Source organism: Lepidochelys kempii, chromosome 1 (genome assembly GCF_965140285.1).
Source record: "Lepidochelys kempii isolate rLepKem1 chromosome 1, rLepKem1.hap1, whole genome shotgun sequence".
NCBI classification, from domain to species: Eukaryota; Metazoa; Chordata; order Testudines; family Cheloniidae; genus Lepidochelys; species Lepidochelys kempii.
The window spans coordinates 231,513,604-231,535,829 of record NC_136380.1 but is presented as its reverse complement, the minus strand read 5'-3'; the positions used below and the strand labels follow the sequence as shown (position 1 = coordinate 231,535,829).

General features: G+C 40.5%; 1 protein-coding gene across 7 annotated transcripts in view; it reads right to left on the bottom strand.

Annotated features, from left to right (window-relative positions):
- Positions 1-15,061: 15,061 nt before the first annotated feature.
- INTS13 (integrator complex subunit 13) overlaps positions 15,062-22,226 on the bottom strand; it is a 31,566-nt gene continuing 24,401 nt past the window's right edge. For all 7 annotated transcript variants that reach the window (XM_073317487.2, XM_073317448.2, XM_073317438.2 and 4 more), the window contains 4 exons: positions 21,017-21,247; positions 19,534-19,673; positions 17,318-17,453; positions 15,062-16,386 (listed from right to left, as the gene is read on the bottom strand). In XM_073317487.2, coding sequence (XP_073173588.1) covers positions 16,347-16,386; positions 17,318-17,453; positions 19,534-19,673; positions 21,017-21,247 — 547 coding nt within the window. In that variant the 3' untranslated portion in view covers positions 15,062-16,346. The remainder of the gene's footprint in view (positions 16,387-17,317; positions 17,454-19,533; positions 19,674-21,016; positions 21,248-22,226) is intronic.

The window sequence follows — 22,226 nt, the reverse complement described above, 5'->3', positions numbered from 1 at the left end:
CCCGCTCTGAGTCCCGCGACTGAAGATGGGAGGGAAGGACTGATGCCCTCCCCTGGAGCCCCTGGGTGCTTTGCCCCCTCCCTCATCTCTGCCCAGGATTCTGTAGTAGCTGCAGGAAAACCGCCATGGTGGCCACAGCCACGGTGGCCACATTTCAGAGACGCTTGAATGCCTGTGCAGAGAGGACAGCATCTTGATTTGTAAGGCTTCATCCACTCCACACAATAAACTACTTAACTCAGGAGGATGAAAGACTGAGTCAGCCCTGATAGGATCTTAACCAATGTTTCCATCCACAGCGGTGTTCTAAAGATCTCATCTACAGTGGGGAGAAAATGGCATTAATAAGCCATTGTAAACACCATTTAAGAATGGTGCCTGTAACCATGTTTTGAATATGCTTTGCCTGGCCACCAGTACAGATCAAATATACTGTAACTCTCTCTGGACAAGTAGAACACATCTTTTACCCCCATTGACAGGTCCACATTAGCCAGTTAATCTCTCCATCCGCAGGAACTACTTTATGCTGTGTTACTTGTAATAGTTTTATCCCCAGTGAAAAAAGGTACCTCAAAACATAATGGATCTAATTCATCTCCACTGCTACTCCAGTGACCTCAATGGGGTGACATCAAGGATGAAACCGGACAGACAAGTTAACCCTTGAACTGCCTCTGGTCCCGTAATAATGCTTTTCCCCTTGCTACCATTAAAAAAAAAAAAAAAAAAGCATGCCAGGTCAGGTTACGGCACTGCAGTTTCCCAGGCACTTCTCTAAGCCATATGTTGAAGGCCCCCCTCAGGAGGCCCTAGTCTAATATTTCATCTCCTGGAGACCAGGTGGTCTTTGCTCATGACAGAAGCAGAAATGGGAGCATCACTGTGTCTAAAGGAAACCATGCTAAAAAGCATAAGGGGCTGTTTGTGTCTCTACACTGTTTTTCAGGAAAGACTTTTGAGCTGAGCAGTAACGGTGAGTATTGTAGCTTTTTAAAGGTGGCTCAAAGTCTGTAAACCAATTGATCATTTTGGATATTGCTCACCTAGAATTAAACAAGTGGGTTCTAATTAACACAGTTTAAATCTTAGGAAGCTTTAAATCTCTCTGCTTCCCCACAAGCAGCAGCCGACTAACTGTAAATGTGTATTTTTCCCCCCTCCTTCAGCTCTGAAATGCAATGAAGCAGCAGCCTCTGGTTACCTCAGAGGCACATACATACAATATGAGAATGGATGCCTTGAGGATATACAGTGATGCTGGTGACAGGCTTCTTGTCTCCGGGTCCCATCTGTCCCTGGAGAAGCGAGTTTTACCAACACTACTGCTTCTTGCACTGGTATCTCTCTCAGGAATCATGCCTGCTGTGGTTGCCAGGGAATCAAACAACACATGTGAGGAGATCCAGATCCTTCGAGGCATCCCGGACACAATAGCCTTTATGGGGAAAATATTTTACTACCCAGTACCACCATTTGCCTTTCAGGGAAAGATAACCCAGTACAAGGTAATACTGAGTTAAATACACTCTTCTGTATAATACATTATTTACTCTAGATCTTTTCAATAATTTCTAGTTAATTACAATACAGCTCAGGAATACCTGCACGGAGAGGGATTTTTAATAAGACTATTTTAAAACCTAACTTCGATTTCAGCATAACAATTAATTATGTATTAAAGAAAAACCCAAAACATATTTTAGGCACTAAATAGTCTTTAATGTCAAACATGGCTGCTGACTGCAGTCTCAAAAACATTTTTTTTTTAATAATGTCAGCTTTTCCAGAGATCCTCTGACCTGATCATTTAATACTCCATTATCTACATTTTAGACAGAAAGACACATTTATTTTTTATTGTTAGCAACAAGACTTTGTATTGCACATTATTGCAAAAACATGACTTCTCTTCCAATGGAACTGTGGCATACATAGTAAAATATGGACTGTCCTTGTAATGGAAAAGCTTTCACACCAAGAACTTATGCAAGAAATAGGCCAAGAGGAGGACAGGTTTTTAGAAATCTGGTTTCCTTTTTACTGTACTTACAGGAGGATGAGTCCCCAGCCAGCAAAACAGAATCTTTAGCCAGTTTCTTTGAATATTAAGCTGATCCTGAATAAGTAATAAATGATGTAGTACATTAACATTTTATTGTAACTTTGCCTTAATAAAAAGTTGCAAAACAAAACAAGACAAAAAAACAATTGTAATTAAATAAAACCCTATTGATAGCTTACAGCTGTGTTTAAGAACATCTGCAGCTGATTCTGTTGACTAGCTTAGTCTTTTCTGCACAGAGCTTTTGTTGTATACTTTTCAGCTATCATAGTGATGTCCATGTTCTGCTCCTAGAACTCAGTACATCTTTTGTCCTATTATGGAATAGATTACGTTGGCTAATGGTGCAGATTTGCCAAAATGGTTGGAGTTCAATCCTAACACAAGTACACTGCAAGGACTGCCAATGAACAAGGAGAATGGAGAATACCACCTGAATATAGCCGCCCAGGAAGATGGGTGTGTTCAGAAAACACCAAGAGCCAATGTAAATTTCACCCTTCATGTTCAGGATAGCATTCTGATCCCAGAAAAGGAGACTGGCTTAAGTCACATGCCCAAGGGCAATATGTGAGTATCCTTAATGTCAGCAACTTACAAATGCATTTGGCCAAAAGCACCAAAAAATGTGGATGCATCTACCCGATGCAGGATTTGTTTATTAAGGAAAGTGAAGCTGAAGAAAAGGGTGAGGAAGTGTGGGTTGAATGGAAGGAGGCAGACACAGGGTCAGATTTAGTACCCACTGAAGTTAAAGGAGTCTTTCCATTGACTTTAGTGGGCACTAGATTGGGGACTATAATCATCAAGGAAGCTGGGGTCTGTATGGGGTGAGGAGCGTCTCAAAAATCAACACTGGGATGGAGAGCTAAGAGGTGGGAAGAAATTTTAATTTCCTAACCTACAGATGATAGATAACTATCAAATGCATGGGGTGGGGGGCAGGGCGGGGCAAGGGAAGAAACAGTAATTGAATGAGTACTACAATGTTCTATGACCAGAAAGGAGCCAGGACCTGTTCTGACCCAGAAAAAGTATGGTTGATAAACTGTTTATTGTGAGATCAGAATAGGAGATCATGAAGCTAAATATAAACAACTGTAATTATATACAAATACTGCCTGAATGGAATGGGGACCTGAAATTTATCCAGGTAAGAGGGAGCTTGGCTAAGAGGTAGAGTTTTCCCATGTAATTGATGTATGTCAGGGGACATGCCTAAATTCAAACAACAGGAATTTTCACATAAAAGGGGGTCAGATGAAAGGAGTTTTACTGTCTACATTTTTGGACTTTCAGTTTCAGTTCTGAAAGATGTAGGAGGGACAGCTCTCTCACCTCTGCCGAGATCATCATCCATGCTGCAGCTGAATCGCTGGACGTTCAACAACGCCTCTTTCTGGTATGCACCATGGCAGAGTATCTCCATCTGGATCCCACCTCATTGGCCCTAAATCCATATCGGGGTTCGATACACACAAGCAGGAGGAACCTAACAATACTGGCTGAAGATATTAGACACATCAGCTTCATGGAAAGCCATTACATAGGACTCTATTGGCCCGTTGGATGTGGAGTTTTTGCAATGCTCAATGAATTAATTCAAGTTCTAAGACACAATGTTGATTCACACCATCTCTCACAGCTCTTAGGATATGAAATTGCAGGCTGGAGAATAATTAAAAGAGAAGGATTTGAAAGAAAACGTTCAGGAAGACAACGCAGACAGTTAATGGTTACACCAACACCTACACTGAAAATGACTGAAACCATGGCGAAGCCAACTGGGGAAGATGTCTTCACTACTTTGCCACCAAATTCACTTGTTTACTTACACAGAAAGACTGCGGTATCACCTGGTCAGACTTGGTTTTCTTTCCACAAAGCAAGCACAGCTGTCACCAGTTACACGGATCTCATTCCACTTTTGGTAACAAGCCAAGGGAGTTTAGGGGTCTTAGAAATGGACCCATCACAGAACTTTCAGAGTAAAAGACCAATGTCTAGTACTATTTTTCAAGATCTCTCTGCTTTTGCTTTTCCTGAACTTTCACCTTCTTTGATCATTACAGCAACCTCTCTATCAACAGAATTTAAGGGGCCGCAGAATACAGTTTCCAGTATGCCACTCTTATTAGAGCAACCACAATCTCACATGCAAGAGTTGGATGCATTTTTGCAGTCTGGCAAATCAGAGCCATCAAGGCACCATTTTCTATCAGTCCTTTCTTTTGACATCGCTGAGCCAACTGGTAAAGGCCAGTTTTCAAGACCCATTTACACTTTAGTGACAGAGACACATTACGAATGGCCTCTAATCTCTCCAGAAGTATCTCTTGTTAAGACAGCACCTCAAACACATTTTCCAGAAGAAATATTAATTACATCAGTTTATAGCCGTCAGGAGGACAGCATCTCGGGTTATGCCCATTTTCCTGAATTTGGAATACCGTCTAGTGCAACCATCTCTCCAGAAAAGCTCCCTTCAACGTTCATATCAACTTCAGTACAACTGACTACGTTATTTGGCTTTACACCTCCTACTGATGACATGTTTCTACTTTTATCAGGTGGTAGTAGCCATCTGAGTCAGGAGCTATTTAATGGCTATGAATACATGTCTAATTCTTTTATGACTATCCCACAGACGGACAGATTTCCATTTTCTGAAGGAAAAACCTCAGTTCCTTCTATAATCCACATGGACACATTGATTTGGGATAGAGAAGCCAACTCAAGCCATGTTACCCCCATATTGGGTTCTTCTATTTTAAGTAGCACTTTCCCCAGTGATGCTGGAACTTCTCATGAAACAGGTCTGACAGCTCAGTCCTATCCTGGTAATGCTCCACTGCTTACTCTACCTACAGATTTTGCTGGCTTTGACAGCTCTGAGCTGTCCAGACCAACAAAGATATTTACTTCTTATGACAGCAGCAAGCTCAGAACACAAAATCATTTTCCAAGTGTTTTACCTAGTGGCACAAAGGATTTAAATTCAGACAAATCTCTTGGAACCAGAATGCCTTTGCCAACCGTCACAATGTTTACCCTGGAGTTGACTGAAATGTCAAACATCCCATCCTACACTGCAGAAATATCTGCGAGAACTATATTTAATGCCACTTCTCATCTCTACAACAATGCACAAGGTACGTTTCAGGTTTGTGTCTTGTTATTCATGGTATTTATGGAAATGCCGACTAATGTGAAGGGAGTTGGTGGATTCTCTCCTGATTCTAGCACACATGAGCCCACATCCACTCTCAAAACACCTAATCGTAGCAACCTGAGGAGAGGGGATAGCAACTGAATGGACTCAGAGACTCTGCTATACCCTAGATCTTGAGGTAGTACATTTCTCAGGCCATTGGAAGAAGCTTGCAGTGCCACTGCTCATGCAGCTTCCTTTGTGGATAATAATTTGCCTGTAAAAAAAAAAAACGATAAGTGGTAATTGCGGCAGATCTTAAATACTAGCAAAATGATGTGAAGTCTTTTGGTCCATCTTTGGTTCATATTTCTAGATTTTGGAATGAATTGAGTGCCTATGTCAGTCTGGCCATTTTCAGCGTATGACCCAGTAACTGCCCTTCACAAAAGGGTTTTTATTACGTTCAGTCTCTATTTTGATGCACAAGTAGTGAAAATTTGTAGCTCTAACTATTGAGGCTGCCAGTGTTCAGTCACTTATCAAAGGCCACAGGGGAGCAACACAACCCTTGAGAGATTTTCCCACCAATATGTTTGAAAGGACATGACATTCGGTGCTTTTCAAAAGTATCTTTCTAACCATCAACCATCCTGGTGCCGGTTCAGTCAGCCGTGTCTACAGGAGGGGGCGGGGAGTGCATGTGCTCCAGAGTCAAGCAACTCTCCCATTACCCTCTTCCCACTGAACACTTGGCTATACATATTTTCAACTTGAGACCAAAGTGACCTTTAATATCAACTCGCTGCATAATAAATAAATTAATAAAATAAATTAATGCCTCACATGTATAGGCTTTACACATTCAATGTTAATTAATGAATTAATTGATTCTTAGTACCACTGTTGCCACCTGGCATCATTCCCATTTTAAGGATGGGAAATCAAGATGGAGAGGTTAAGTAACTTGACCAAGACCACACAATGAATCAATGGCAGAATTAGGTAGCTGCCAACTCATAAATGAGGAAATTCACATTCCATTCTCCTGTGGCTTCTGCCTCAACACACACCTTTTCCACTAGATTTTATTTTTTTGTAATCACATGGTTAAAAAAGTCTTATCTCTGTGTTACTAACACTGGAACTTATCAAAACAAATGTGGGTTTTTTTTAAAGCCAGAATATCTCCTCTAATACTGTAACAAATATTAATCATTTCATTTTCACAGAGCTGGTACAGATGTCATCTTCATTGGTCTACCAAGATACAAGCAGCTTGCCATTCCCCACATATGAATCACTGCAATCTACAAAAGTTGCATGGGTTCATCCTCTGTTTTCTGTGTCACAGGTGTCTCAGGACATAACTCCAGGTAATATACACAATTACTTTGAAAAGCACAAGCATAACAAACTTCAGTCTCTCCCAAATGCAGAGTGGCTCCTCCCTTCTAATATCAGCCATAGTCAGAAGTTGGAACGTATTTTTCTAGTCTTGCAAGATCCCTCTGCCTCCCTGCACTTTCCAGAATTCAGAAGTCTCCTTCCTACTTCTTCATGCTCCATCATGGAATTTAAAATCTCTTGCCCCTCTGATCTAATCTCTGACTCTTCCCACGCAGGTTCTCCTCCACCTGTACAGCAGCCGCACCAGAGGACAGGGCTGGGGGCAGGACAGCAGCCAAGCCAGAGGAGCTGCCTGTGTGTGGCCACCTTGTGGCCCCATGTTCTGTTCCTTTCCCTGCTGTGGTTCCCGGGAGAGCCCTGTGGTTCAGGGGTCTCCTGGGAACCGCAACGAGGAAAGAAGCAGAATGCCAGTAGCTCCTCTGGTGGCTGTACCACCTCCAGCCCCATAGGGCTGTCCCAGGAACCACAGCGTGGAAAGGAGCAGAACGTGGGGCCACCGGGCGGCCCCATGCCCGCAGCTTCTCCGGCTTGGCTGTACTACCCCCAGCCCTGTCCTCCGGTGTGGTTGCTGTACAGACGGAGGAGACCTTGCGTGGAAGGGTTGGGGGCGGTACAGCTGTGCTGGAGAAGCCACAGGTGTGGGGCCGCTTAGCGGCTCCATGTTCTACTGCTCCTCTTTCCAGTATGCCATACCAACTATAAATATCTTGCTGGTACGGCGTACGAAACCATAGCACCCTACTTGCACAGCTGGAGAAAAGGGAATATCATCTCCATTTCCTTCCCTGGCCTCTTGGAGTGTTACACTGTTTTCCACCTCCTCTTCCCTTCTCCCATTTGTACCCACCATTCCCAGAATGGAAGTTCAAAAGGCCCTGCAAGGTGGTTGCCAGGCATTCTAAAAGCCCGGATAGCTACCCAACGTAATGCAGATAAAATAAGTGAAATAGCTTTTTTCCCTTTGAAATGGTCTGAGGAACTACTGTCATTAGTGTAAAGGAAACAAAGAATGTAGACAAAAAAACCCGTCAAACTTGAAACCAATCAGAAGCAATTAGAGGAGACTCAAAGCAATGAAAAGTAATTCAAGTCTGGGATTTGGATTTTGGGTACAACTGTCACAGAATACGAAACTTTAATGAAGGCTGTCTGTGATGCCCAGATCTTTCAGAAATTGCTATTGCTTTAATGAACGTGAGCCATTCTTCATCTAAGAAGACACTGGAGGTTGAATCATACCTTGCCATCCAAGATTACGTGACCCTCCTAGTTAAGGGGAAGGTAGTTGTTATGGATATTATAGAAACCCAAGTGCAAGGCTATAGCTTCCTGATGAATCAGTAAGAGGGGAAGTGACTGAAGGGACTTCAAGCTATCTTCAGCATAGGTACAAGCATCATTTTGCATGTGGTAGATGTTACCTATTTCATAGGAAAGTGTCATTTGTGGTGCTCAAGAAAGGATGGGTCAAGGGATGCACTGGAGAGGGGGCAGGGACACACTGACCCCAGATAAAAATCTGTGTGACTGATTAGTTGCCATAAGTTTTACCAGGTTTCTTTATCATCATTCACTGTCAGCCAGGCTGTTTGTTTCTAGTAACTTTCCCTCCCCATTACTTCATCCTTTGTAGGTCAAACAAACACTTTCCCTAAAGTTGTTAACTCCATTAAATTCATAACAGCAACTATTGGATGCAAGTTCCATTTTTCAGTACCCGCTGACACATTTTATGATCAGGAAGATGGCAACTCAACTCAGTTGACCCTTGGAATAAACCCAGTCGATGGCTCACCATCAGGGCCAGAAAGCTGGCTTCAGTTTAATGCGTCTCACCAAGCCATGTATGGCTATCCACTCAGTACCGATTTTCAGTATTCACCTCAGGAGTTTGTACTATCTGCCACAGATTCAGGGGGTCTAACTGTTTGGGAACCTCTCATCATTGAGCTTTTGAAGCCCACCAGCATTCCATGTCATATTTATACCATCAGAACGAAAAATAGTTACTGCTCATTCCTGAGACAGAGAGAAAGGGTTGGTTTATTCCTTGACAAGCTTTCTAAATATTTAAACTCCAGCAGTCTCAAGAGCATCACACTGACTGCCCTCAGACCTGGGTCCACTGTAATCTCATGGTACAACAGATCTCTGTGTACAAGAACCAACAGATCACTGAGCTGGTGCTCAAGAGATGAAATCCAGGAAGTGCTGAATAAACTAAGAGTACCTGATGGGAATGTCAGCCCACACTTTGCTGAGGCAATGTTGCCAGAATACAAAATTGACATAGTTGAGAAGGTTTCATATGGAGGAATCTGCTTGCCCACTACAAAGCCATTTAATGGATCCTTGACTTTAAACAGTACCTTTCCTACATATAACGAAGAGAGCAATTCTCGGATTAGAAATATCTTGCTAATTAGCTTATGTGCAACCGTCATGGTGGCTCTGATAATTGTTGCCCACCGTTGTTATAAATATCACAAGAAGATTCTTGAATCACGGTCTATGACTTTTCAGGGAAGAGCCTTATTTGACTATATTGACCTGGAAATGGACATGCTGAAACCCCGCAAAGTGCCTGTACTTCAACGGGAGGTTCCACCCACGCTGCATTTATGGATCCCCGTGCCACCTTCTTCCCAAGAGCAACCTTGCAGGCCCAATGTAACTTCTGTTGCCTCAAGACTGCCTCAGTCTCTACCACCTTTCCAGCCTCCAAAATATCAACTCCCACCTCATTATAAAGTAGATATTACTAGCTGCAGTGACCAAGGCAATATTCACAGAAGAGATTACCCTAAATCTGGATTATACTAAGAATCTGCCTCAAAAGAGGCACGTTTGTCTATTACTCAGGAAGAAGATGCACAAATGATAAGCGTCTTAACTTTGTATTCTGTTTTAAATTTGAAAAAGATATTAAACCCTAAAAAAGTTACAAGGTGATGTTACAATACAGAATTCTGGAACTAACAATTAATGCAAGATGCCAAAAGAAACAGATTTAGGTAAAAAAACCAAAAGGTTAGTGGTTTGTTTTGAAGCAACAGATTGATATGGAAGGATTGCCAAGAGGCAAGTACTGATACAGCTCAGACAGTGCCTATATATAGGACCTTACCAAATTCACGGCCATGAAAAGTTTGTCACAGACCATGAAATCTGGTCTCCTGCTGTGAAATCTGATCTTTTGTGTGCTTTTACCCTATACTATACAGATTTCACGGGGGAGACCAGCCTTTCTCAAATTGGGGGTCCTGACCCAAAAGGGAGTTGCGGGGCTCAGTCACAAAGTTATTGTAAGAGGGGGTCATGACATTGCCACCCTCACATCTGCGCTGCCTTCAGAGCTGGGCAGCCATAGAGTGGTGGCCGTTGGCCGGGCACTCAACTCTGAAGACAGTGTCCCCCACAGCAGCAGTGCCGAAGTAAGGGTGGCAACACCGTATCACATCGCTCTTCCTTCGGCACTGCTGCCTGCAGAGCTGGGCGGCCAGAAAGTGGCAGAGGCTGACTGAAGGCCCAGCTCTGCAGGCAGCAGTGCAAAAGTATGGTATCGCCACCCTTACTTCCGCGCTGCTGCTGGCGGCGGCTCTGCCTTCAGAGGTGGGCTCCCGGCCGGCAGCCGCCGCTCTCCAGCTGCCCAGCTCTAAAGGCAGCGCTGCCACCAGCAGCAGCGCAGAAGGGTGGCAATATTGCAACCCCCCTACAGTAGCCTTGCAACCCCCCCACCTCCTTTTTGGGTCAGGGCCCCTACAACCCCCCTACAACACCGAGAAATATATATATCTTGATTTAAATGACCTCTTCAGGTCAGAATAGCATTTCTACTTCTCTATGAAAGATTTCTCCCTCTTTATTAATAACAAAAACTTCATACCTTTCATCTGAGGATCTGAATATATTTTAAGTGTCAAGCCGCAGAACATTCTGAAAAACTGGAGTAGAAATATCAGCCCATTTTATAGAATGCTTAAATAACTTCCCCAGACTCACACAGCAAGCTGATGATGGGAATGAGGAAAAGAACCCAAGTCCCCTTCCCTAACCATTAGGTCGTAATCACACATTTTATAGATATTGGGTAAATTTTCCAAAAGCACCTAAGTGACATTGGCCCAGATCCTCAAATGTACTTAGGCTCCTGGAATTTAGGAGCCTAAATACCTTTGAGGATCCAGACTCTAGAGCCTAAGTCTCACTTAAAGTCAATAGAACAAAGGCTCCTGAATGCTTAAGTTATTTTTGAAAATGGGACTTAGGTGCATTTGAAAATGTTACCTGTTAATTACTCGTCTCAGACTTGGGTGAAGCAAAAGAAACTCTGGGAGACTCTGGATATTTAAGTGTTTGTATCCCAATCTTTTCAAACCTGTATTTAAAAAGGTATTAAAAAAAATACAAGAAACTCACGTACATTCCATTTCATAAACTATAAAAGCAAAGCAGTGTTTTTAAAGGAAGATCGCGGGGGCAATTATGCCAATGAAAACTGCACAGGCTCACACTCTCCACTGTGGACCAGATCAGCTCAAGATCTTGGTTCCAGTGCCACGACATATTCAAAGAAGCCATAAGGAAAAGAATTTATATGTAAGATGTATATCCAACAAACTGAAAGTTCACCACACAGTGTTATAATCTAACATACAAGATATTTAAATTGTTCACTAATTCACACATACCTCTGTAGACTTGTAGAAATTCTCCCTCAAATTACCATCTCCTTCCACTTTATGCTTTTTTGAAATGCCATAGGATCACATTATAGAGCACTCTGGGAAAGGGCGCATCCATGAAATGCACTCTGCTGTGATGTTGCACCACGTTAAAATAGTAAAGACTTTGATGGGAAAGGGCCATGAGACCCACTGGCATTATAACTATGAAAAAATATGTCTATCCTTCAAATATACCAACAGCTACAAAGTAAATCCTCTTAGGATAGCTATTTGTTCTCTGCCAATGCTACGCTCTTGTAAAAGTAAAAGTAATAATATTTTGCACTTAGAACACAATGAAATAGCTAATAAAAAGAACAATCTTGATAGAGCTATAAAATGTGGATTAATATAGAAGTAACAAAACTTGCTTTATAGCTGATGGTGAGATTGGCTTTTTTCAATAGGCACTACCTATAAATGTCCCCTTTTCTTCATCTGCTTAGACATTGTGACTGCATGTACCAGGGTACATCATGGAAAATGTACTTCCAGAGCTAATGAGAACGTATCATTAATTTATATTGAAGACTATTCGAACAGCACCACAGTTGCTGGTGTGAACAAGAAGCATTGAAACTGTTGACAGTATCATCCTATGCCTAGCCACTGAGCTATGTTCTTTTTCTGTAACAGCGGTTGAATCATTGTGAATGTGGCCTCAACACCCTGGTTTAGAATCAAGGATGATCATAAAATATCAGGGTTGGAAGGGATCTCAGGAGGTCATCTAGTCCAACCCCCTGCTCAAAGCAGGACCAATCCCCAACTAAATCATCCCAGCCAGGGCTTTGTCAAGCCTGACTTTAAAAATATCTAAGGAAGGAGATTCCACCACCTCCCTAGATAACGCATTCCAGTGTTTCACCACCCTCCTAGTGAAAAAGTTTTTCCTAATATCCAACCTAAACCTCCCCCACTGCAACTTGAGACCAATACTCCTTGTTCTGTCATCAGTTACCACTGAGAACAGTCTAGATCCATCCTCTTTGGAACCCCCTTTCAGGTAGTTGAAAGCAGCTATCAAATCCCCCCTCATTCTTCTCATCCACAGACTAAACAATCCCAGTTCTCTCAGCCTCTCCTCATAAGTCATGTGTTCCAGTCCCCTAATCATTTTTGTTGCCCTCTGCTGGACGTGATCTGTTGTATGAATTGATTGCATTAGTTCAGGATTATAGTGCTGCATTTATCCACAAGCTTCTTCCTCAGGACAACTGCTGAAATACCCAGAAGAAGCCAACCAGTTGGTTGCCAGGTCTCCAGTTGATGTAAATCAGAATAGTTCCACTGAAATTAATGGAAGTATGCCAGTTTGCACCAGCTGAGGACCTGGTCCTCCAATTGGTAGGCAGAACAACATTTGGGAACATCGGATTTATTTAAAAACGTCAAATGATTTTGAGCAGTCAACCTGTACCTGAACTTGTACCACTGGAGTGAATAGGAATTTTGCCATTGACTTCTATGGAGCAGGATCAAACCTATGCAGCCACCGGATCTTATCATCCCTCTCCCTCTTTCCTCCTTTTGTTCAGTACACTCACGTTGGGAGTCTTGTTTCAAATTACATTGTAAGAGCTTCAGGGCAAGGACTATGTGCCTACGCATTTGTACTGTATCTTGGGCCACAATCCTGATGGTGGCCTGAGGGTGCTACTATAATAGCTGTAGCAATGTATAATAGATGTATTTGTAAATTGTAAGCTCATGGTGAGGGGACTGTCTTCACATGTTTCTTGTGCAGCATCAACCACGCTGTTGGCACTTAAATATAGCATTGTGCCTAAAACTACAGTATTATTTTTTTATGTAGTGAACAGCCATTAAAAGGTTAAAATGTGGTGAAAGTTTGGACAGAAAGTCACCCAAACCTTTAATTTCTGTTAAAAGTCCAGAACATCATCTCTGACGAGTGCTCAGCTCTAGGAAAAAATCCAGCCATTTATTTTGAGAATATTTATTTATTTATTTATTTTGGTGTCCATGTTTGAATATCTTGACCCAAAAGACCACCTCATGCAAGTTTATTAAAACCTCTCCAGAGAGGAGGTATGAGGCTTCAAAGGGGCTATTGCAGGGGAAGGGTGGGGTTCGGTAAGCATCCAAAGGGCAGAACAAAGATAATTAATATAGCATATAATACATGTAACAAGCTCACTTACCTCACAGGACTGTTGTGAAGCTTAAAATGATATTATGGCCCCAATTCAGCAGGAAATTTAAGCACATGCCTTACTTTGAAATGTAGCAATCCCTTAATTTATTCAATAGGATTGCTCATGTCCTTAACATTAGGCACATGCTAAAGTACCTTGAGAATTGGGGCCCATTTGTTTGTAAAGTGCTTTGAGATCTTGTATGGAAAGTACTTCAGAAGAGCAAAGTATTTTTATTGAATCATGTAGCTATTTATTTGGGTTGTTTATGCAGTAGGTTTGTTTTTAACAGAACATGCAGGATTTCTCTTCCTGTGATTAAATATTCACATAAATATGTTAAGTGTGCAGCCTAATATTTATGGAACATTAGGATGGGACAGGTAGAAAATGCCCAGATACAAAGGAGAAGCACTTCTGCTTGATGTTTCTTTACAAATAACAGCAACTAATGCTGAATGTTGACATTTAAATGCTCAGCTTCCAGACTTAAAATCTTCTTCAGTATAGACAAGAGGAAGTTCACATCAGGCAGTGATCTCAGGCTGAGTAAGTTTTAAGATGAGAAACAGACATAAAATTTTAGGTGCTGCAAGAAGTGAGGATGGCAATATAGGTCTGCGCTGGCCTCATTTTAAGCCCATCTTCAACCCAACTAACCCAAACTCATGTCAAGTCGCTTTCAGACATGACTAACACTTCCCCCAAACTTGTGTTAACTTTGTGGCCTCATCCTTGAGGCTTGGCCTCATGGAAGCTTCCCGCTCCCCACATCTTGTGACTGCAATTTGTCTCCAATTGTCTCCTGCCTATGGGGTTGGCAATGTGGTGGCCCATGTGCCGGCCCATGTGCCCTGCTCCTGCCTCACTTCTGTGTGTGCACTGTGGATTGAGAGGTGCTGTGACTTGTTGGCACACTCACTCTGCACAACACTGAGAGCAGCGAGGTGGTGGCAGTCAGTGGGAGCAGGGCATGCAGCTGCCACTGAGCTGCCAACCTCAGGGGCAGCAGGAGATGATCAGAGAACCCAACCCAAGTCTGAGAGAGTAGGTTGTCTTCACATCTGAACCTGATACTTGTAATCAGGTCCTAACAGATTGCAAGGCTCGAGGTGGCACTTTTCTTTCTGCATCAGCACTGAATCAATACCTCAATATCATGCTAGGAGACCCTCTGCTGCAGGACGTGCTGTCTTTCAGATAAGAGGTGGAAATGAAGGACTTGAGTATTTGTGGCCATTAAAGATTCTAAAGTACTCTCAAGAATAGGGAGTCTTTGCAGAGATCTTTCAAATGAGACCTTATAAAAATCAGTCCTGTCTGCTCTGAGAGGACTTTCAACATCTGTAAGCTTTTTTTTTTTTTTTTTTTAAACAAATGCAGAGATTTGCCCCAGCGTCTTTGGTCAAACAGCTGGGGGAGGGAAAACTTTGAAGTGCTGTGAAATGGTTGCCTTCCCATCCCAAAGGTAACTGGATTGCAGCAGTGTGACACCAAGCTTTGAGAACCTTCGCAATCTCCATATAAATGTAAAACATGACAGACAAAATATCATGCAAGTACTCTTTATTAACTGATCCTATGGATTACTTAAATAATTACACCAGGTGACTCTAAAAGTAATCATCATATATCAAGAAAGAAATAAACCATGTATTTACTTAGTAATTACCTTTCGTTATACTTGCTATGTAATCACCTTGAAGCTCTCTCTTTTATTTCTATTTCTATGCCGCTAAATGGTCAGCAGTTACGAATGTAAGTAAGGAGTACTCACATGATATTTGTGTTCTGATCCAGCCATCACCATCATCATCATCTGCGGCCTTCATACTTTTCTCAGTTAATGAAACTTGGCTATGTGACATACTGAATTATTTAGAAGAAAAGCCTATGTGCCAGCTACCCTTCTTACTAAAGTAAGAGCATGGTACAGCATCTTGCACTGTACTATACCCAAGTCAGTTGTTTCTACTAGCTGCCATCAAGCAAAAGGAAGTTAATTCAGCAAAGGTTGGAGTAACTCTGCTGCATGGCCACAGAAAGAATAATCGATTGGGCCCTGTTCTCTGAAGTGGGTTTTATTTTACACCCCACAGCCTCTTTCTGTACACTCCTGTGGATGGCAAGTTGAAGGTAGCAGCCAGTTAATAGTTAAAGGCGAGGATTTGGTTTTTGTTAATTATGGCATAAAGAGCAACTAGAAAAGCTTTGCTTTCAAACTGAGTAATTCTCTTGATGAAATTAATAATTAATCTTGTTTAAGAAGTTCATGCCCTCACCCCAATCATTTACACTCTAGTGAAGGTTTTAAACCATTTCTTACCCCACTGCCCAACTGTTGATCTGGAACTGTACACTGTCAATGAGGAACTCCAGATTAAGAGCCTGTACTTAGACATTTTTATATTTCTCTTCTCCTAGAGTGTGGCCTCTAGAGGAGTTTCATATAGAGCTAAAATGTATCAATACAACAGAAAAAAAGCTCAAATAAGTTTTTAAAAATGCATGAATACTGTGCTTTTCAATATTAAACAATAGACTTAAAAAAGCTGATTGTATCATTTCACAGGTTTGCTTGTGTGTGTTGCAGGAGAAACATCCTTTCCTCCTAAAATATGATTATAAGATACTTCAAGACAAATCCCATTTGGACACATTTCACTGAATGTAATATGCAAATTTTACATTTAATAGAAAAAGGATAAAAATTAGAAAAATGTAAAACCAATCAAAGCAACAGATCTATACAATCTTACTGAAATGGTACCAATATCAAATCCAGCATAAAATATTCATGAAATATGGCCAAGCATATTCTTAAAAACCAACATTCACTGCCGGCTGGCTTTTCCATTTTCTGTTGTTTCCATTCTGAAATATAAAAATATATCAGGAAGATTGGTCAGTTAGAGCATATAGTTCAATTGAGTGCACTCAAATGATTAAAAATAAAAAGCAAATCTGTGGTTTTATATAAACATTTATTTATAAGTTTCTAGTACCCCAACACTATCTTTTTAGAGATTTCTTTATGCAGTAATCATTAAACCAGAGGAAACTTTGCTTTCAGGCAACTTTCCACTTACAACTAGGGTAAATGAGCAATAAGTTCCATATAATAAATATCACAGTTAAGACTGATGTTACGTTATTGACTCCAGCAGTGATCAACAAAGGCAAGACAAAAGACAGACTCGTGTCTGACTGTGGAGGGTCTGCTTCTCTGAATCTCTAGAGCTGTACCAGTTTCTGTCAACTCCTTAACAGTATTTAACATTTTTCCCTGTTATTTTTATCCTTTTGCTCAATTTGTTGGCTACTCCCATTCTAATAATTACTTGATGGCAGTTGGATTTATGGGAATGCAGGAGATGTTATTATTCCTTTAATGTGTTGTTCAAGACGCAATGGTTTTATTTCTGCCATGTTTGATTTAGCTACTTTTATGGAGATACTGTTTTGGGGAGTTTGGGTCTTAATCTCGTCTCCTACTTGGCCCCCTCTAAGCATAAGGAGGATTGTGCTGTGTAGATAGTCACTGGGATAGATGGTAAGAAGCAATCCCCTCAAGACAACAGGGTGGCATTCAGCCCTGCTCAGTTAGGGGGAGGACTGCAATGAAGTAGGGGCAAATGGATGAAAACTGAGATTATTAAATTGTTTTCCTATAAAAAAAAATTTAAATTTTTATTAATGCAAGAGGTAAGGAATCCTCTTAATAAATTACTACGATGACTAATTTGTTCCTGTATATAGCACATTGACTGTTTATAAAATGTATTATGTATTCAGCAATACGAACCCATTTTCCTCTTTAAGATGTTGATACAGCTCAGCTTTATTGTTGACAGAGTTCAGACGACCAATAAATTCTTGGTGTTTCCTAGAATTGGCTGTATTAATCCTATTGCTCCACAAAGACAGCAAGGACATTGGCCCTAGGATTAGATTTGAAAATAGAATCAAGGGGATTTGATTAATGAATTCTCAAATACTAAATTCAATATAAGTTTACCAAACAAATTATACTATTTATACAGCACCACCACAGCACATTAAAGATCAATGTAAGACATGGTCCCTACCCCAAGAAACTTACAGTGTAGGTTAGATGAACATGACAGCTACAAACAGGTGGGAGATTTAGACGGTATGAGGTTATGAGGTTACTTTTCCTCACATTATGTTAGTTCTGTATGGTTTATTGTCTGCTGCAGGTTATGAATGGGACAAGGAATTGCTCTAAATCAATCAAACCTTGTCCCAAAGACAGAACTGAAGCTGTGACTGCTCTACTGCAATTATATGGTAATTGGGCCATCAAAGGAGGCAGTTCTGCTCCTTGATATCCCAGGCTAGAGACTGGTCTCTCCCGCTGATTGACAGAGAGAGTGTCAAGTGGTCAATGTCCTTTCAACACCAGCCACTGGTGACAGCTCTGAAATACAGCTGTTCAGCCAGCAAGAATGGTGGCCCACTAGACCAAAAAAAATTCCCCACCCAGAACTACCAAGGACAGTGGGCAGCAACAGAGACCTCTGAGCTTTCCATCAGCATTTGTTTTATTGGAGGAGGGGAATCTCAGTCTGTGAACTACCAGATCCCACTCTTTACCTTTTGCAGACTGCTCCAGACAGTACTCTAGCTCCAGGTCTGCATAATGCAGCTGTCACTAAAACCTTCAGACCACACCAAAATATTCCATTTTATATAGTATGTCAATTATCTAATACAGTGATTTTCAACCTTTTTTTCCATTTGTGGACCCCTAAAAATTTTCAAATGAAAGTGTGGACCCTTTTGGAAATTCAACCAGTGATCTTCAAACCCCTGCCATAGAAGTCTTGGCCTGAAAACTGACGTTTTGTAAATGTCGCACATGCTCAGCATGGCATTTGATGCAATGCGAAAAAGGGCACTAAACTGTGGTAACTATGGTGGTAACAATACTTCTGGGTTTTGACGTGTAGGTGGGGGTATTCAAATACTTTTGACTGATCAGAAAAACAATGCCCTTTCTGGGATCTGAAACTGTATTTTCATAGTAATCTTTTGCAGACCCCTTAGACATATACGTTGAAAACCACTGATCAATAGATTATACACGCACAAAAATCAGAAGACATCTCTCAGAATTCAGAATTTTCTAATTAAACTAAAATTAACTCTTCAAATCTCTCCAAGACTCAACTCTTCTGCAGTTGACTCCTCACTCTAGGATAAAACCATTTGATGTCCCCTGCTACGGCTCATTCATTCTGCCTGTAACTTGTTTTTTGTGGCCTTCTTTCCCCTATACGTGTATGGTGCTTGGTATTCACCACTATGCCTTATTTAGCACTTTATTTGGTGAGGGTTCTTTTCTATAAAGACACACTACCCCAAAATAAATATATTTTACATTTACTAGTAACTCTTCTGCTCTCCTTTGTGTTACCCTCATGGCTCTTTATTCTACATTAGTGACATCTCTATACAAGGAAATGAATTTTGAACTCAATAAACGTACTACCTAGATTAGGACGAGGCTGTGATCTTTGGGCACATTGAGAAGCTCCTTACTCCAGATGTAATTCCACAGAAATCCATGGGATCACATACAATGTAAGGTAGTAACCAAAATTTAAAACTATCACAATCTGGCCCTTGAGGAACAGCAATCAATCAGATGGAACTCAAATCAGGAACATAGAGGCTTTGTATCTTTACGTATCATTCCCCTGAAGCCTTCAACCTCACAGCTTGTTTTTCATCCCTCCACCTGGACCAAAACTGTTCAGCTCAGAGTAAGATTCTGCTTGACTCCCTCTCTTCACCCACTTTGTGTATAAAGACTTAGCCACGACTCTTATTAGCACTGAATGATTAAATTTACATACAGGATATTCAAGAGATACACCTTTATCTTATTCAAGCAAATAGGAAATGCTGTGACAACCATATAGGATATCTTGCAATTCACACCAATTTTACCTGACTTACTATTTTTCAAAATCTGTTGCAATCTTTTTTACTTACCTTTTGTTTTTTCCACTGGAGGTATTTCATCTATTGTAATAAGAGGCTTTTTGTTGGGTGGTTCGGGAGAATCAGGAGAATCTTTTATAACTTCAGCTTCTGCCAGTTCCTCTTTTTCACGATCCAATACACCTTTTAATCTTAAAGGGGGGGGGGGGGAAGGTGAGACATCAGAGAGCATCAACAACAAACTTCTCATTTACAGCACTCTTCAAGTTTATTCATATAACATCTGTCCTAGTATAACAATTGCTTTTTTTTGTGAGTCATAAGATTGATGAAAATAACCAGAAAAGCCATTGGCTAAGTATTTTCTTGGATGCAGACCAAAAGGAAGTGAGAATGACCTGACACTCAATCTCATTTCAATTTGTTACTAATATTTATATTGCACTCATTATTGTGATAATTGGTTGTGCTAGAGATTTAAAAGTGCAATTGTTGCAAACCATTTGGACAACCCAAATCTACTGACGACTCCTGGTTTGAGCCTGAACCAGTTTGCTGTCATCTGCATCCCTACCTTTTTCTCACACTAGGAAAGAGAGGAAATCATAGTATTGGACTTGACCACAGGCACAGGTAGATCCAAGTATCATCAGCACGCTCACAACACTGCAGGCCAAAACATCCATCTTCTCCTAGTGGCCATGCACGCATATAGAACAGCACATACAAGTTGAGCTTAGAGCTGATTAACCATTTTTTAGGAGTTTCAACTTTATGATTTCTTTAGAAGAGAAGTTTGAATGAGAGGAAAGAAAAAGATACTAAGAAATTAATGACTAGACTGATTAACTGATCCTTCATGATCATATATGTCATATCAGCTAACAGGACAACTTTTTGTTTCTTAAGGGATAGAAAGCAGGTCCAGAGTCAATAAACCTTGACGCTCATCTACACAAAACTCAGTGCAGAGAAACCTGGAGCATCTAAATGTCTATAAGGACACCTAAACAGTCGATCAGCCAGAGTTCAGGATACATAAAATTCATTTGTCTATGGTTTTCAGTCACACTTCATTTTAGGGTTTGTTTACACAAAGTTATTAACAGATGTACTATGTTACGGATGGGTATACATCTAAAACAGTAGAAGGTGCTATAGATGGTGAAGCAACTTACTGTTATTTTGGCGATTATAACAATTGATTAAACATTTATTAAAAAACCTCTCTCTCTTTTATTATCCCCATTCTAAACTATTTATAATATAAGCTTATATTATATAACTTATTATTATAACTTATATTAATATAAGCATGAAACTAAATGTCATATTTGGGAAACTTATCTTAACATCAGATAATTGGGGTTTCGATACTTAAGAGTTTATCTGTAACTGCTTACATGTGTGCCTTTTATAAACAAGCTAAAATTATGTTAATTAAATCACTTAACATTTTAAAAATTCTAGCGCTAGACTGTGCTGTATATTACATACTAGTACGTGAAAGCATATATTAATTCAAAAAATTCACCTCTCTGATTCCTGCCAGGGTTTTTCCAGTTCATAATCTTTTCCTGATTTCTCTGACTTGTCTTCTTTTTCTTCTCTCTTCCTCCCTCGTTTCTTGCGCTCTTCTTCTTCAGGAGGTTTGCTCCTGCAAGCCAGTAGACACTCCAAGACTCGCTGGTGTTTATCAGAGTTATTTATATGCGCTCTAACAAGGGTCTCCAATTCATTCCACATAATCCGGTATTGTTCATCTCTATCCACAGGCACAAAATAAAATCTTCACATATTTATACACAAACACACTCTCTCTCCCCCACCCTCCAGATTGTAAGAGCCATTTATATATTAAATAATCAAAGTTCAAACGGTTGCTGTCTAGTAGATTGAGCCTAAGTTTTTTTAAAATGTCTCAGTAAAAGTAGGTTTTCTCTAACTCCCTTTTAGTGGAGTTCTGATCACATTGTATTGTTTCATTCTTGGAAGCATCAGAGCCGCATTGTACATGGACATGCTCGGTTGCTTCCAACAAACCTGAATTTCCAATTAAATCTAATACCCAAATCTCCCCTTGAGTCATAATCATTAATTTCCCTGGGTCAAAGCTATTGTGGAGACATTGCCAAAACCTATTAAAGTCACTTGAGCCAACCAACTCAAGAGACAAGAAGAAACCCTCCTTTTCAATGCTGAGACAAGTAGAAATCCATCTGTTCATTGCCAGATTCAAATTAATTTTAATGTTTTTCTCTTAGACAAAAATTAAAGACAAAATAATAGAGAATCATCATAACATAACACTACAGAACTAAATAGTTCAAGTAGCTTTTGTAGCTGACTTTTTTCCCCCCATACTCAGGTAACCATCCTGCCTAGGATTAGATTGATGTACAAGAAACGCAAATCATTATTCCAATGGATGGGATATCACAGACTTCCAAATTTGTTGTAAGGGAAGTTTCATCTTTTATATCAAATGATTCAACAATACAATGACTACTTTTAAGATAATCAAATATTAAAAATATTTTAAATATACAATAGCTTTGGAAGGGTCTGGTTTCCATGTGTCCAGTGGTGCCTCCATTTCCTCTGTTCTACCCTACGCGAGGCTCAAGATGGTGTTTTCTGTGTCATTTTTTTTTCCCCTCTAGAAAGGGTCTTAAATATAAGATGTGATTGAATCTGTTATTTGCAGTTACAACTGAGTTTTTTCTTTAACATGAAACTAGGGG